Source organism: Lissotriton helveticus, chromosome 11 (assembly GCF_964261635.1).
Source record: "Lissotriton helveticus chromosome 11, aLisHel1.1, whole genome shotgun sequence".
Lineage (NCBI taxonomy): Eukaryota > Metazoa > Chordata > Amphibia > Caudata > Salamandridae > Lissotriton > Lissotriton helveticus.
This window is the reverse complement of record NC_136072.1, coordinates 820,839,323-820,857,276: the sequence shown is the minus strand read 5'-3', so window position 1 is coordinate 820,857,276 and position 17,954 is coordinate 820,839,323. Positions and strand designations below refer to the sequence as shown.

Sequence of the window (17,954 nt, the reverse complement as noted above, 5' to 3'; positions counted from 1 at the left end):
ACCATTTTCATCAGGGAAATACGCCCCAGAAGTGATAGCGGAAGGGAAATCCATTTCTCTATATCATCCTCCAACCGCGATATGGTGCGCCCATAGTTTTCGTTAAGAACGATCTCAGTCCGTGTGGACCCGAATTCCAAGATATCGGACCGCATCAGTAGTCCACTGTAGTGGATACTCCGGTTCAAACTGTGCAGTGGAGGGCGTTAAGGGAACATAAGGGACTTAGCCCAGTTGACCTGAATGCCTGAAAGTGAACCAAAAAGAACCACCTCTCTCAGAACCGTAGAGAGGTGTGTAGCTGGGTGTCGACCATAAAGTAGTGTGTCGTCCGCGTAGGTGGAGACAATAAGGTGATAGGACGGGAAACGGATACCTCAGTGACTATGATACTCCCGAAGAGCACAAGCCAGCGGCTCAGTGGCCAACGCATAAAGTATCAGAGATAGGGGGCAGCCCTGCCTCGTGCTTCTACCGACAGCAATGGGTTCCGAAACCAGCGGGCCAATGCGGATGCGTGCCATCGGTAAGAAGTACAACACCGTTAGGAGTTGTAAGAAAAGCTGCCCCACACCCATCCTTTTCAGCACCTGGTGGAGGAACACCCATTCCACTGAATCGAATGCCTTCTCCATGTCCAGGAATACTGCAACAGCTGAAACCTCTGGACGCCTATGTTGAAACGCAGCAAAGACAGTTCTAATGTTATATGTGAAGTTGCGCGTTGGGACAAAGCCAGATTGCTCCTGGGCAACCAGGGTTGTGACCAAGGGTTGCAAGCGGTTAGAAAGAAGCTTAGCAAAGATTTTTGTATCCACATTCATAAGAGATAGTGGGCGATACGAGGCGCAGTCACTCGGGTCCTTGCCCGGCTTAAGAATCGCTACATTGATTGCCTCTCTCATAGAAGGAGGCATGATACCCGTATTGGCCATATCGTCAAATAGAGTAAGTAAGTGTGGTATCAAAAGTTCAGAGAAAGCCTTATAAAAGCCGACCGTGAGCCCATCGCTGCCCGGCGCACTTCCACACTTCATGGACGACAAAGCCAAGGCAACCTCGTCCTGCTCGAAGGGGCGAACTAGGAATTCCCGATGTAAATCTGAGAGCCATGGAAGCTCGATATGTGTCAGGTAGTCCACAATACGCTCCTCAGGAGTAGGACTCCTTGACGCGTACAACTTCGCGTAATACTCTTGAAACCGCGCCGCAATAGCTTCATTGGGAAGCTGAACTTCCGAGTCCTCCGAAAGCATCGCCGGCATCAAGGAGTGATCTCTACCGTGTTTAGCTAAGTGGGCTAGAACAGAACCCGGACGCTCGCCTTCACAGTAGCTCCGGGCTGTGGCATACTTCCCTAGGTGGTTAATTTCCGAGTCCGCCTCGTCGTTATATTCTCGTAGGACCCTCGCTATTTCCTGATCAATTGAGTCGTCCCCGGTCTGCGCCCTCAGGGCCTCCAGATCCTTAAGTTTACCTTCCAACAACTCTAGTCGGCCCCTAATCGACTTCAGTACACCTGCGTGCTTAGAGATGGTGACCCCTCTAGTGTATAGTTTAAATGCCTCCCAAACCGATTGAAACTCATCAACAGAGCCCACATTAATTTCGAAGAAGACCTCCAAAGCCGTCAGCAGCTCCTCTTTGAAGATAGGATCCAGCAAAGAGTACGGGGGAAAGCGCCAGGCAAAAGGCGGGATCCGCCGGGCGGGCATGGAGCAGGTAACCGGGATTGGCGAGTGGTCCGAATAGGTTCGGGGTAAAACTTCGCATGCTCTAACGTTCTGGAGAAATCGAGAAGACATAAACCAGTAGTCTATTCTCGTAGATATATTATGTGGGGCTGAGTAGTGCGTAAACCCGCCCTGCGACGGATGTCTATGTCGCCAAACATCGACTAGGTCTAAATTTAGCAGCTGCATGGATAGAATCCGTGCAGAGGCCGTTGGGGACCGCGCTGGGCCATCCGACCTGTCTAGCCCAGGGTGTCGAGTCAAGTTAAAATCCCCACCCCAAAAAGTGATCTTGTCAGCGAACGGAAGGATCTTTGCCGCTAAGTTTGTGTAGAAGGCAGGGAAATCAAAGTTAGGGCCATAGGTGTTCACAATACACAAGTCCGCGCCCTTGCCACGGCAGCTCGTGATAGCAAATCGGCCATCATCATCTGTCTCGGATTTCGGATTGAACCAGGTGAGGACCCCTCTGGCATGAGTGGTAAAACCTGCTCCGTGTATATTATTCTTGAGCCCTCTATAGCTAAGGATGGGGCTATCTAGTGGGAGGTGCGTTTCCTGCAAGACAGCAATGTCTACTCTATGTCTAGCCAAGTATTGGAGGACCCTGCGCACTTTACGGTGGTCGTTCAGGCCTCGCACGTTCCAGGTCAGGAATCTCAACGTATCAGGTCCTTCAATTCCTACTGTCCCGTCATCTGCCATGGAGTTCGTGGAAAAGTCATAACTACTATGTCAAGTGTTAAGTATGAGGTGTCTCGCGGACACGTTACTGCTCTTCGATGTCTCCCGCTTGCCTGCAACAAACCATGCAACCAATAAAAAACTTTGCATAAGAACATTTCCCACAGATTCCTTTTCCCAACACCCCACCCACGCCTGCCCAACCCCAACTAGGCCGCGTTCAGTCTTCCACCCCGTCAAACAGTACCCAACCCCCCTACCACTCCTTAGCAACCGAACATTCGCAAACACACATACACACACAATCAAGGCCCCCCACCCACCCCTCTGAATATACATATGAGAGCAGTGGTAAGCACACAGGGGCAGATGTAGTCGGAAAATAGCAGTGTAGCAGTGTCAACTTCGCTGCCCCCCTCACTCCTCCAACCCAGTACTCAGGAAAATAGGAGGGTGGGAATACCACCCCGTGCTCAGTTGCCAAATGTCTCAATCCACAAATGCGAGTTCAAAAACTGCCAAAGCATGCGAATGTCGCTAGTTCCCAAAAGAATAGACAGTGTGTAAGGATCAAACCAGAACTCCCGTTCCGAGCAAAACCTGAAAAAGCAAGAAGCGGACCCTATAGGACACGGGGGCATAGGATCACCTTATATCAATAACCACAGCTGTAAAGAACCATCATAACCCTGTGTCCCAGCCCCCCTCCCGCACACAAAACCTGCCACGGAATGAAACATCAGAGCATCAGGAATCACACTTAAGCTGCACTCAGTCTTGTTTCTCTAAGGGTTCCCTCTCCGTAGCCTCGCCCCCCTCCCCAGTGAGTGGTTCTCCTTTTGCAAGTCTTTCAGGGTCTTTTGGAGCGCCTTGGGATCCGTAAAGATCAAGGATCTACCCTGCCTGTTGACACGTAGTTTTGTGGGGTATAGCATCGCATAATCTGCGCCAAGCTCGCGTAGCTGACGTTTCAGAGGAGCAAATTGTTTCCCGTCTTCCTGCACCCTGGCCGTAAAGTCTGGATATATGGATAGAACCGAACCTCATATTGTAGCGGCTGCTTTTCTCTGGCCAGTTTCAGGGCTACGTCGCGATCACGATAGTTTAGTAGTTTGGCAATGATGGGCCGTGGGGGAACCCCCGGCTTGGGTCGTGGGCCCAGGGAGCGATGCGCCCTTTCAACAATGAACATGGTCAAGAACGCAGTATCTCCGAGGAGTTTCTTCAGGAGGCCTTCCATAAATAGTTCCATATTGCCTATCTGAGTGGTTTCCGGAAGGCACGTGACGCGTAGGGTGCATCGGCGCGAGCGGGCCTCCAAATCTTCAGTCTTGTCCAAGAGGGACTGCATGGCCCTGCCAATTTGTTTGTTGTTTGAGTCGAGCGTGGTCTGGGCCTCCTCAACCTCAGTGAGCCGACACTCCGACATATCTATACGTTCCGCTCGTTTATTAAGCCGCTCGGACATACGATCCATGCGATAGGTAAGAGTGTCTATTTTCGTGCCCAGGTTTGCCATACCCCCTTGGAGATTCTTTTCCATGGTCAGAAGAATACTGCGTAAGTCCTGCTGCTGTACTTCCTCTGTCTCAGGCCTATCCGCCGTGGCGCCTCCGCCCGCGTCGTCCATCGTTTTAGGGCCCTTGGGGCCGAAGGAGAGTTTGGACTGTGTCCTATCAGAGCGACCCATGGCAGTCAAGAGCGCACCCCCTCACTACTGGGGAGAGGCCCAGGCCAGGAGACCACAAGAGGCAGGTCGCAGCGACAGAATCCCCCCTCAAGCGCCCACACAGTCGAGCAGGTCTCCAGGTGCAAAGTCCGTGACTGCGTAGGGCGGCAGCCTCAGCGAGGAGATCAGGAGTGCAGGCGCACACACTGCCAGGGTATGGCTATGGGGGCAAGGGGGGAGCCCAGTTGTGTGGCGATCGGCCCAGGACCGAGGAATTGGCGGGGCCCAGGGACACTTGTCGCAGGCAGCAGTCCGCAGGCCGGCGTGAAGGTAGACAACAGACAGAAACCTGTACCTCTGGCTCCGTGCAAAGGTATGCTTCACAGTCCCACTCCGCAGGGCAACAGTCCCAGCGTTCCACTGAAGGGGCTATAACCCCTCACTTGGCAAGGCACCGCCAGAAAGTTCGTGCAGAGCTCATACGCCGCCCGGAATCCAAAATCGTTCCAGTAGCGACGGCTGGGGGAGTCAGTGTCGCGCGTTGCAGTCCACACCACCAAAGGCCACTGCTAAACCCAGGCGCGACGGTGCAGGGAGCCACCGGTCACCAAGTACTGCCCACTGGGTCCGCAATAGCAAAGCGCGCCCTCAGGAAGGTCAGTGGGGGGATAACACAGAACTACAGCCCAGACAGCGGGACCCTCCGAGTGTGGGCACCTCCACAGCAGACTCAGCAGCGATGCCACAGGCCTCCCGCCGTCAGTTCCTAACACGATGCGGGAACAGGGGGGGGGAAGAGAGACCCGATGTGCAAGGTCCTCTCTGGCGCCACGTAAGCCCCCTGATGTCCGCACTCCCCCACTCACCGCATACACGGCCAGCAGCCGCCCCGAGCCACACCGCGATGTCCTCCGGGGCCGCGGTGGAAGGAGCCTGGATCTCCGTCGCGGGTAGCGCGAAACTCGAGACCGCGGCTCAGTGGGCCCGCCTCGTGTCTCTGCGCAGGTCGTTCGTTCTCGGTCCCGCTAGTATCAAACTCGGGCCAAGGCACAGGGTTCGGGAGCCCAGAGGAAGCATACACTCCGGCATCGTTCTTTGGCAAGAAATTATTCAGCAACGAGCAGGATAATTGAAGGATCGGTAGACCGGGCGGAGGAGCTCCGGAATCAGGCAGCCATTTCGGACGCCGGCTAGCTCCGCCCCCAAATGGGACCATTAATACATTGCAGCAGGGGTGCAACCCCAGGACAGACTTATTGAGGCGATCTGAGGACGCAATCGCTAGAAAACGGGGCGCGCCAACCACGAAGTAGCTGGTAGTGGTGGTGCGTCTCTGATGGTGGTGTCCCTTCCTCTGAGTGCTCTGGTGTAGCTGACCCCCATTGCCTTCTGCGTACTACAGCCCGCTCTGACACCTTAAACCGAGACCCACGGCAACCTCTCTCGTTGGAAACAGCCCCAGGCATCCTCCTGCTTCACGGTCACAGAGACCAGGTGTGCCAGAGTAGGAGCCACCCATGAGCGACGCCAAAAGGGTGATTGCGACCGCGGCAAGGGGCGCTGGGGATACCGACTGGCACTCCAATCTGTGGCAAGAGGAAGTGCGCCGCCCGCAGAGTAATCAACGGTGGCGGCACTAACCCGCAGGTGACACTTCTGTCTCAGCCTCTCCATAGTTGTTTCCTCAGGAGCCTCCCCATCTCCCCCCTGAAGAGCGAGTGGCCCCCTGCTCCTTCTCCTCTCACTGGTGGGGTTGAGAGCGGCTTGGGCTGTAGCTAATGGTTCCACTGTTAAGCAAATAACCGCTGTGGCCCTGTGCTTGTGGCACATTGGACTGGGTAAGAGACTCTCCGTGCTACCCACACCAAACCTACTTTAGTACTGAGGGCTCCCTACTCCCACTCGTTACCAGTACTCTGACCCCACCTGTGACACACCTTGCTACTACAATGGAGCTCTCTAAGGGGTCCGGGACCAGGGGACCGAAGCCAGTCCAAACAAATAAGCTGAACCGTTACACAGTGTCTAAAGACCTGCAGAGAGGCCGTCTGTCTGAGGAAACCGCACGAGGAGGCCCTGGGGAAGAGGAGCAGGAGCGCTCACCCTTAAAGACGTCATGGAGGCCATCACTGGTGTTAAGACCTCCTTGGACTCTGTTGCCATTGACATTAATCTTATCAGGGCCGACATGGGGAAACTTAACGAAAAGGTGAAACAGGTAGAAATTACGACCACTAGCCTAGTGGGTGATGTCGCACAGCTACAAAGGGAGTTCTGGGATCTGCAGACTCCCGGAATCTCACAGACCTCAAGCTGGATGACTATGAAGGCCGCCTTCGCCGAGAACAATCTCCGCATCATAGGAGTTCCGGAGAAATCGGAAGGGCAATCTCCGGACTTATTCCTTATAGAACGGGCTCACAGGGTCCCGGGCAGCCGACCCAAGCCGTGCGCTCCCCCGCGGCCCATGCTTGCTCATGTCTTAAACTACCGGGACAGAGACGTGATCCTCCAAAACTCTAGGGCCTGTGCCCCCCTCCGCTACGAGAATGCAGACATCTCCTTTTTCCCTGATTTCACGCATAGGGTGCGGAAACAAAGGAGATCATTCCTGTCCGTTAAACGCAACCTCAGTGAGAAGGGCCTGAAATATTCTATCCTGTTCCCTGCACGCCTCCGAGTTGAGGCGGAGGGCAGAACATGGTTTTTTGACCGGCCGGAGACAGTAGCGGACTGGCTTGACTGCCACGGGACTACTAACCCAGCAGAACGAGGATCCGGGGGCCTTGCGGACAATGGACCGGCTTGAGGTGGAGTCTTGGACAATGGCAGCCTTTTTGATAGTAAGGGGGGCTGGCGGTGCGGGGCAGGCTGGGGAGGGGGACGACTGAATCTTACATGAAAGGGACTGCTTGCGTAATTATAGACCTACGTCAAATGTGCATTAAGGGTGTGATAGCGATGCAGCACAGGACGGTGGACACAGAGCTCACTGCTTTTCCCCCCTTGTTTTTTCTTCCTTTTAACGTTTTCAGGGCGACAGGCACTCTGCTAGTTTTTGATGGGAAGTTTGGAGCCCAGAGGGCAGGGCTGCGGGGTGGGGGGTAGTTGGATTGGGGTAATTTGCTTATTTGTTTTGTGGTTTTTCGTTTGTTGCTCTCGACATTATTTCGGTGGTACAGTCCCAGGCTCTAGCAGAAGGGGCTGTTACGCTCCATGTACAGATCAATGGGTATACAGCGCAACAAAGTAAATAAAATATTAAGTTGGAATGTTAACGGGTTGGGGGACAGAATCAAGCGGAGTATAGGATTGAAATCTGTGAAGAATTTGTCGCCAGACGTGTTGCTTCAGGAGACTCATCTCATTGGTAACACTTGTAAAGCTATGCACAGATGGGGCTACTCGATGGTTGTACATGCAGGTTTTACGACGAATTCCAGAGGGGTGGGTGTCATGCAAAAGAAGTCATTCCCCCTCTCACCTACGTCCACCTATGTGGACGACCATGGCAAATATGCCGGTATCACAGGCACTTGGGAGGGCTGAACCATTACTTTCATGTCAATATATGCACCCCAGGGCTACAGTCTACAACATTTTCTGACCTCAGCACCGTGCTGCTAACAATACCGGAAGGGCACCTCGTACTCGGCGGTGACTTCAACTCCATTATATCGGGCTCACTTGACAGACATCCACCTTGCACAATTCTTCACACTGCACACTCCTTTTCTAGCTTCTTAGAAGCGATGGGGTTAGTTGGACGGCTGGGGATCGCACAACCCTGATAAGATCCAGCACACTTTTCAGTCAGGGGCGCATAATAGCCTCTCTCGTCTGGACTATATATTTGTCCCTGCCCCACAGGTCACAGATATACACAAGATACGACACCTAGCTAGGGGCATTTCAGACCACTCCCCCCTTTGGATCCACATTGTTCTTGATCACTCCCAGGTTGGACCCGTTGCCCCAATCAATCCTTGGTATTTAAAGAACCCGAAAATTCTTAAAGATCTTATCCAATCCAATGACAACTACTTTTTAGGAAACGACCATACGGTTGACTCACCGCAAATCTTGTGGGAAGCCTTTAAAACAGTGGTCCGAGGCCAAGCTCTTTCCCTAATAGTGGGATCCAAAAAAGACAAACAAAAAGACATCTCTGATGTAGAGTAGGAGATTTATCGTCTTGAGCAAGACGTTAATTCTGATCCCTCCCCTGAGACCCTTCATGCACTCCGCCTCCGACAGGACAAATATAAGGCACTAGTCACTGACCGTGCCAAACTTCTGGGGCAGGACAGACTGGGCCGACTCTTTGACTGGGGGGGACAAGGCGGGAAAATTAATCGCCTGGCTGGATAAAAGAGAGCACACCAGTAGACTTGTCCCAGCACTCAGTAACACTGAGGGACCCCTCATAACAGATCCCCAAGACATAGTTGACAGATTTGCATCACACTTTTACACGGTCTACAGCTCTGTTGCGCCATACACTGAAGCAGACTCTTCTGACCTCCTACGAGATATCTCACTCTCGGTGCTGTCAGACATTGACAGGGCATTCATGGATAGTGCCCTCACTGCAGACGAAATTGCGACCGCAATCTGAGCGCTTCTCTCTGGCAAGGCACTTGGCCCGAACGGTATCCCGTTCGAGCTTTACACGCTCCATCCGGATAAATTAGTCCAGTTTCTGAAATCTATGTTCGAAAACAGTCTAGAACAGGGGGTTTTCCCCCGGACCAAAGAATCGCGACTATTGTTACAATGCACAAGGAAGGGAAACCCAAAGCTGACTGCTCCTCCTACCGCCCTAACTCTTTACTTAATGCGGAACCTAAAATCTTAGCCAAAGTGCTTGCAAATGGGTAATAAGTGGTCTGGTGCACCCGGACCAATAGAGGTGTATGTCCAGGAGAAACACAGCTCTTAATCTGCGTAGGGTACATGGAGTCTTGGGCAGGGCGTCGACCATCCGTGAAGATGCTGTCATAGTCTCCGTGGATGCCACTATGGCTTTCGACTCAGTCGAATAGCCTTATCTCTTCGCTGTGCTCACGAAGTTGGGATTTGGACCGGGTTTCAGTCGGTGGGTGCGCTTACTGTACAGTTTCCCGATGGCACAGGTAGTTGTGAACAACAAAAAATCAGAAACCTTCCTGCTTAGTCAAGGGATCCGTCAGGGATGCCCCCTTTCTCCCTTATTATTCGCCTTGGCCCTCGAGCCCCTTGCACCGTGGATTCGTAAGGACGTTATGATTCGTGGTTTACGGTGGTCGGCGGATTGGGAGGATCGTATCTCCCTATATACGGACGATATCCTCCTATATCTTGCTTCCCCCAAAATGTCCCTTATTGCTGTGTTTGACTTATTAGCCATCTCATCGGCAGATTCGACCGGGTTCCGTATTAATTGGCAAAAATCTCTCCTGTATGTTATTTTTATGGAGGTTGTTGACAATTTGGTGAACTGTAGAGTTGCGCCAGAGATTGCGCTGGGAGGTCAACGACGTTTCGACTGTAGTCAGTTCAGGTCATCTTCAGGACCAGGTTACAATTTTAAACGTGCTGAATGGAACTGCTTTTATGTCTTTAATTTTTTGTTACTATTCTGCATGTTTTATATAACAGTCTTTCAAATATTACCTGTTGAGATGTTGTCATTTGTTATATAAGAATTGACTTAGACACTGAAGGGGTACAGTGCTCATGCAACTGTACCCTCACCTGGGGGCTAGTGCACCCTGCTTGAGGAGTGACTTACACAAGCCCCAGGCAGTGGGTTGAAGGCATGGCACACAGGGATGTGTTTCATGTCGGCTCTTCGCTTTTCTCTGCTCCAAAACACGCAGCCTGCAATGGCATTGTTCGGGTGTGAAGGTGCAGGGCCTCTAAAGGTTGCAAAATAGGTGCTGCAGCCCTTAGAGGCCTTCCCTGATCACAGTGCCCTTGGTACCCATGGTACCTTTTACAAGGGGCTTACCTGTGGCCAGAGATGTGCCATTTGTGAGTACACAGGTACAGGTTTGAGAAAGAACACAGGCTCTGGGAACCTGATTGGCAGGGGCCCAGGGCACGTCAAGTCAAGTTGCATCATATGTCATGCAAAAGGTGGGGGGGGGGGGTTAACAATGCATAATTGTGCACTTCCTAAACACATAAACTACCTCTAGCTTCAAGCTGTTCACCTAGCATTAAAAGAATTTCTAACACACCTGGCATGCAATGTTGTGTTTGTCTGGACAGACATGACAACCATGTACTATTTACAAAAATGGGGGCAGAGACAGACTCTACAGTTATCACCCCTATCTCAGACGATTTGACAGTGGGCAGTACATCGCAACATCCATCTGCTAGCTTAACACCCTCAGGGATGAACAACCACTTTGGCGACCTCCTCAGCTGGATGCGACAACAAGTCCACAAGTGGGAACGCCACCCCAAGTCCTCATCTCATACTTTCACAAGTAGGGGTTTCCACAGATAGACCTGTTCACAACTGTAGACAACACAAAATGACCAGGCTTCGCCTCCAGGATCCCACATCCAAAGGCAATGCTCTACGGATGATCTGGTCAGGGATATTTGTCTATGCTTTTCCACCTCTCCCTCTTCTTCCATTTGTGATCCAGAAGCTCAGACAAACACCTCTCACCCTTGTTCTAGTAGCTCCCACTTGGGCTCACCAGCCATGGTTCACCACACTGCACGAACTCTCTTTAGTTCCACACGGGAACCTTCCCCTCAGCCCAGACCTTTTCACTCAGAACCATGGAGAAATCAAGCATCCAAATCCAAAGGATCTCGCCCTTGCAATTTGGATCCTGAGGTCATAGAATTTGGTTACCTTAACCTCCCACCTGAATATATGAACATTCTTAAAGAAGCTTGTAGGCCTACAACTAGAGTATGGTATGCAGCAAAGGGAAAAGATGTGTCTTCTACTGTCACAGTCAACACATTAATCCCTTTGGTGCAACTGTGCAAAACATTGGTTGCTACCTTTTTCATTTACAGACCTCTGGCCCGGCTTACACTTCAGTATGTCTACATTTAGCTGCAGTTTTTGACTATCCTCAAAACAGGCAACACTTCTCTTTGTTTAAGGTGCCAGTTATTAGGGCATTTATGGAAAGCCTAAAAAGAGCATTTACTCCTAGAGTTCCATTTGCACCCGCATGAAATCTCAATATTGTACTTACCAGACTTATGGTTCCACCATTTGAACCATTGCATAACTGCCCCCTCCAGTTCTCATCTTGGAAGGTTGCTTTTTTGGTGGTCAAAACCTCACTTAAGTCAGTGAGCTCCAGGCATTAACCTTGGAAGAACCTTTCTCCCAGCTACATAGAGATAGGGTGCTCTTTAGAACCAACCCAAAATTCCTTCCAAAAGTGGTTACATATTTCTACCTCAGTCAGTTGAATTACCTGTTTTCTTTCCGCACCCAGATTCCCTTGCGGAAAGAGCTCTTCGCATGCTAAATGTAAAAAAAACTGTAATGTATTATATTGACAGAACTAAAGAGTTCTGTAGGACCAAACAAATCTTTGTTGCTTTTTCTCCCCCTGAGAAAGGAAAGCCAATATCCAAGTTAGGCATTTCTAGATGGATAATTAAATGCATTCAGATATGTTATGCCAAAGCTAAAAGGACTTTGTTTACACCCCTAGGACACACGCTACTTTTAAGAAAGGGGCTTCCATGGATTTTCTGGGCAATATCCCAATTCTGTCATTTGTGAGGCAGCCTCATGGTCTACACCACACGATTTCACCAAACATTGTGGTGTGGATGTCTTAGCCTGCCAGCAAGCCTATGTAGGTCAGGAAGTGCTAGGTACTCTCTTTTAAACAACTGTAACACCCACAGATTAACAACCGCTTTTGGAGAGGGACTTCTTTACAATCTCTGCAGAGCATGTGTATCTACAACCACACGTGCCTCGAACGGAATATGTTACTTACCCTGTAAGGATCCATTTGTGTGCTGTAGATTCACATGCACCCACCCTCCTACCAGGATACCTGTGGCCGTTGCATTTCCTTTACACTATTTTATTTGCATGGACATCTCTTTACTAATACTTACTTCACGCCATTCTCATCCGCCTGCGGGAAAACAATCTAATGTCCATGCGCATTATCACCAAGAGATGGAGCCACTTTGTCTCGTGACTTGAAAGACTTGTTCGGAAAAAAACCAAACACTTGCATACATCCGGACCCAATAAAAGATGGCACAAATATGCAGCGCATGTAAATCTACAGCACTACATGCCACAAACAGATGCTTACAGGATAAGTAACATATTCCATATTCACATATTAGACTCTAAAAAACACTGAAATTCACCAGTTATAGTTATCTCAAGGAACTAGAGCTCGTGTCCTAAGGTAACTCTAACTCGCGCCCTCATCATGCACAGTTTTCTCATCAATATTTTCACTGCAAATGTTGCATTTATATTAGCAATGATGTCATAGAAGATGTCATGAGTGATGTAATATGTGGGGTATGTAGCAGCGCATAGCAAGCACTCGAGTCATAGTTACCTTGGAGCACGGATTATAGTTACTTGAGATAACTGGTGAATTTCAGTGTTTTTTTTAAATGTTGTCTTGTCACTGAACATTTCACATACCTATAACATTACTTTAACCTTTGTTTTTATTGTGTGAATTTTTAGGGTTCTTTTAATGTGAAGTAATGTTTAATTGCCATATGTAAATACAAAGCCCCGCCCTGCCGTGCACGGCCTACTGCCCTGCAGTCAATCCCCTCCCCAGATGCAGCCAACCCCACGCTATGCACAGCCTTCTGCTGTGTGCAGTAGGTGGGGGGGGCACAAGCCCTGGCCTGTGACCAACCCCCTTAAAGGCAGCCAACTCCACACTGCGCAAGGCCTTCGGTCAAGCACGGTGGGTGGTTGACCACAGCCAACCCCCTGCATGCAGCCAACCCCTTGCTGCGCCATGCGGCTTGGGGGGTTGTTGGCAAAACCCACACTGCACAGGACCTTCGTTTGTGCACGGCGGGAAGTTGGCTCGGGAAGCCAACTTCCCTGCGTGCAGCCAACACTACACTGTGCACGGCCTTTGTGGCCAGTAGGGGGGTTGGGTACAGGCCAGGGCCTGTGACCAACCCCCACGAAGGCAGCCAACCACACACTGCACATGGCCTGTGGCGACCACCACTGGAATATAACAGGGAGAGGCAGTAGACGATTCTTCTGAAAGAGATGATAGATGATAAATGAATTCTCCCCCTTCCTGCCGTTCTGTAGTCTGCCCGTATAGTCTGTCTGATTAGGTCATTCATGCGTGCGTTATTACATGTATGATGGTGACGGCATACAGCGCGGCTGCGAGGCCCTGCAGAATGCATATGCGCCTGTCCGACATGCTTTCTTCCATTAACTGCCTCTTCTACTCCTCAGCCGACAACCGCAACAAGAAGCGCGTTGTTTACCAGAAGAACAAGCGCGACTTCTCTGCCTTCAAGGACCCAGACAACGAGCTGAAGGTCAAGATCTCGCCGCAGCTGCTGCTGGCTGCACACCGCTTCCTGGCCACCGGTGAGTCTTGTATTGCCCTGGCACCGCTGCGCCCCTGCTCGCTTCTGCTCGTCCACTCACCCCAGGCCCCTCCTCACTGATTTCTTTTCTTTTTCCTGTGCAATGCTCTGGGTTGGTTCCCCTGTTCTAGCGTTTCCTTAATCCCACTGTGCCTTCGTTCTACGTTTGACCCCGGTTTGATTTGCGCTGTGTCCGAGAGTTCTCCGTTTTTCCTTGCTACCATATTAATTTCATTATCTTCTTTTTGTCTTTCCTGTGGGCAGTTTCCCTCTCTTCATTAACACGTTTTCCTCCCTCCCTGTTTCCACCTCAGTACAGCTTTCTGTGACAACTCTGCCTTTAGGCAGCTCTCTTCATGCCTTGCCCATCGCTCTGCCTTACCCTCAACGCCAAGGTTATGCTGTATGGCTCACGCTTGTCACTCTGGGTGTTCACCAGTAAGAGGGCAGGGTTGACTGTGTCCCTAAGACTTTAGAGCAGGGTTGTGGAATTCCTTTTGCCCAACACCGAGGACATATTGTTGAGCTTAAGGACAACACATTTTCATGTTTATTTTGTCCACTGGACAAGTAGGCCCTTTAGTACATACCCTTTTGCTGCCAGTTTACCGTTCCACAGTATGGATATGTGAAAGAGGGTTAAAGCCATATATATAAGTTGTTCAAACTTGTATATATGATTCTTTAATGCTGAAGACGCTCAGCGCTCTAAGAATATGCAGTGAGCTCAGCCTTTATTACGGATAGTGGTGCCAGTATAAAAATGTAACAACTTAAGGCTAGTTATTATGCTCCCTATAGGAAGTCTGGTTGCCCAGTGGGGCAAATTCTCCCACGATCGTGGAAAACTAGCTGCTAGTCGGGCACCTCTGTTTCTCTAAGACTGCTGTTAGTAGCACAGGACTGAGACAGAAGGCAACTTCAGAGAATGTGTGTTAAGTGTTCGCTATGGCAGCACAGCACTTGCATCAAGAAACCACTCCGTAAAGCGTCCAGACCAGTTTAATAACATAAAAAATATTCCATGATTAAAACAAGGCCAAAACGACAAAATTGTATCAGTCACTTTAAAGTTAATGGCGTTTTAAAAATGGCGTTTTAAAATGAGTTTCATTTCGCGTGGCATCTCCATCCTTTGTGGAAGGTCATTGGAAGTTCCAGCCGGTACACACAAGTGTCTACTGGAGGCGTTTCCTCCCTTCAGCGTCACAGCATGAATCCGAATTCCAGGCTGCCTCTAGCCCTCATTCAGGCTGGAGGGGCTGGATGAGAGGCAGTCACCTTGTTCAGTCCTGCATTGTTCTGCAGTGCTGTCACCCATGTCACAGCTTCTAAACTTCGGATTTGCTGTTGGGTATTGTCTCCATGGCAGACAACGTCTCTCGGATGTTTACACGTCTGCCTAAGCCAGTAGGCAGTACCCTTCTCCTTGTCAGTTACCACCTCAGTCTGTGGATTTGATGCCCAAGTCCTTGCCTTCCTCTGGAGACTCCTCTTTCCAGATATCAGTTCACAGTGAGTGTAAGGTAGCTCTGCCACTCACTTTCCTGTTCCAATAAAGGATCTTCATCAAATCCAGTGACTGACTAGTTAAAACATTTCAACAGGTCTCCTTCAGCAGAAATGTCTTCTGGGTGCTCTGGTATGACCTATTGCGTTAATTGGAGATTAGCCCACACTGACCCTTTTGTAAATTAGAACACTCAAGGCTTGCGGGGGCAGGTTAGCACACCACCCACAATTCAGCAGTCTTTGTTCACTTTCAGGTCCTGCTCCACACAAACCTGCATGGGTCTGTTTGTCTGCTTTTCTCAGCTGTGTTCCATCTCTTGAGAGCCTAACAGGTCTGATCTCGGAGGCTAACAGCCCACAAGCAACCCCAGATTGAGTCCCTCTGAGTTAGGGACCGCTCTCCCAAGCCTTGCAAAACAGACATAGAAGTATACTTGCTGTAAATCCAACGCTTCTCTTTAGAACTCCGTCAGATATAGTAAATAGCAGAGGTTGATGGGGGTGCCCTTGTTCTTATTCACCCTACCAACAATTTACTACAGTGTCTCCCTCACAGCAAACTACTGAGTGATCAGTTCAAAGATTTCAAAAGTTTAGACTAGTAAAGGTAGCAAAATGGGATTCCCTCGCATAGGCTATGTACATCGATTGTCTCCCAAGCAAACCCAAGGCTATGTTACCCAAACTGATTTGCAGCCTCATGAATGATCTAAGGCTTCAATGGAAAACAGACTGAAAACACGTGTTCCCCATTTTAGGATCCCAGTGGGTTAGCCCCGCCCATTCACATTTATTTCTTATCTTCTCTTGGGCTTCCTAGAAGAGGACTATCACTCCGCTCCCACCTACGGAGGGCTGCAGACCCTTTTGACGTCATGTAGAGGGAATGGGCCCTTCTGTAGCTCTTAGCTGCAAAGAACTGGCAGGTTGTGCACCTGTTGCTGAGAAACTGAATACAGCGAACGTATACACCATAAAAGAAACACTTGCATTGAGTAACCAATTAATGGTTTGTCAATTTGCAGAGTCAAACTGCTAGCAAGTATACAGTAGAGAAAAAGAACAGGTGCTTTGCGCAGATTGGTCCCCGATTAGATGAAAATATATGTATGAGCATGAAAAAAGAATGGTAGTTGCTTTAAAAAAAATGCAAGGTGAAAATGTGTTTGCTTAGCTATTGTGCAACTTTAAATACAATTTCTCGAATGTGTTATTTAGTAAAAACTTGTTTGATGCATGAAAGTACAAAAAAAGGACGAATAGTGGATAATCAGTGTAACGCCATTATGGGCTACAGGAAAATAAATCATGGACCTGTTTTCCTTAAAACAAAAAGTCACCCTGATACACTTGGACTGACTATAACACACACGATCATTACGGAAGAATGGCGTACTGGTAGGGGGGGGGGAGGGTGTTTGAGTTGGATGTTGGGGGGGGGGCGGGGTTTTTGTGTTTTTTAAGGCTGGCCTTTTTGATTGCTGCTCCACTTAGGGGCTCTTCTCGATCTCCGGGCAGCACCTCGCCATCTGGGCATGTTCACCCTGCTCACTTAATGCTTCTAAGAGAAGACGTGTTTGTCTGTCTCGCTTGCCTTCCTTGCCTGCTGATTGTCTATTGCCATGCCATGCCTGTTTCTTCTGTTTCAAAACTCAATAAACATACTTTGACACTAAAACAAAAAGTCACAAAGGTGCATCCATAGTACATGCCCTTGAATCGATATGTATTTTCAACTTTCAGGAATTTACAAGAGTTTACAGACGAAGGTGTGGAACCGTACTCCTAAAAAAACTTAGTCAATTCAATTTTCTTATGTTCAAATATACATGTGTATATTCGGTCATGCGAAAATCTCCTTAGTGATTGCAAATTCACTTTTCCTCTGCCCTCTTTTTCCTCACCCTGGAAAACGTTTTATTACTGCCCTTGTCAGGAGTAAAGTTCCAACCTTTTCCAGTGCGAGAAGAGTGGGTGACTACCCTTAAGCATGTTAGTTTATGGGTATGTACTCACTCATGTGGCATTCCAGCTCTGGAATGACTGCTTCCCACCTACTTCCAGCCCCTGTACGTTAATTTTGCAGAAATGTGGCAAAATTGGAGTCTAACTACAATTCAAAACCTGATATGAGCCATACCATAATCAGAGAGGCTATTATCAAAGCTGTTCCATAATAAGAATGTCGGTATTTGTCACCTTACTACATGGCAGCATATGGAACAATCCAGGCTTTTACAGGACAAGTATACTTCTGAAACAACCTGTCTATGTACAAGTATATATGTAATGTAATTCCTCACCCCTTCTTTAGGGTTCACATAGCTTTCGTCATCTGAACAACTGGAGTGGGAGGACCACTTTCCCAAAAACGTATTGTAATCTCTGCGATTGACAACCTCTGCTCGTTGTCAGTTAATGAGGATAAGTGCTCTTTGGTGCCTGACGAAAAAGTGTGCCTTATCAGTGCCAAGTTAACCGATGCATCCATGTCATCACGGCCACCATGTTTTAGTCCATTATCTTTATATTTCAAAGTTTTCTTTTCAGCTGCATACATTTAATTGGTTTAGTTGAAGTGAGCACTACTCCCAGAATGCAACACGTTAGGAAAGGACAACTCAGGGATTACAAATGGTGTTACTAGCAGCACAGAATCCTCTAGTATCCTTTAATAGGCCTCTTTGGACATGAATCTCAGAGAAGTCTTCTGCTCACTGGAGAGTGTTGCAGCCATTCAGAAGACTGCACAGTCCACCCACTGCAAA

General features: G+C 49.3%; 1 protein-coding gene across 2 annotated transcripts in view; it reads left to right on the top strand.

Annotated features, from left to right (window-relative positions):
• Positions 1–17,954, top strand: part of CNNM4 (cyclin and CBS domain divalent metal cation transport mediator 4) — a 331,971-nt gene that overhangs the window by 196,561 nt on the left and 117,456 nt on the right. For both annotated transcript variants that reach the window (XR_013602507.1, XM_078666969.1), the window contains exon 3: positions 13,538–13,675. Coding sequence is in view for 1 of the 2 variants with exons in the window: in XM_078666969.1 (XP_078523095.1) it covers positions 13,538–13,675 (138 nt within the window). In the remaining variant the exon portion in view is untranslated. The remainder of the gene's footprint in view (positions 1–13,537; positions 13,676–17,954) is intronic.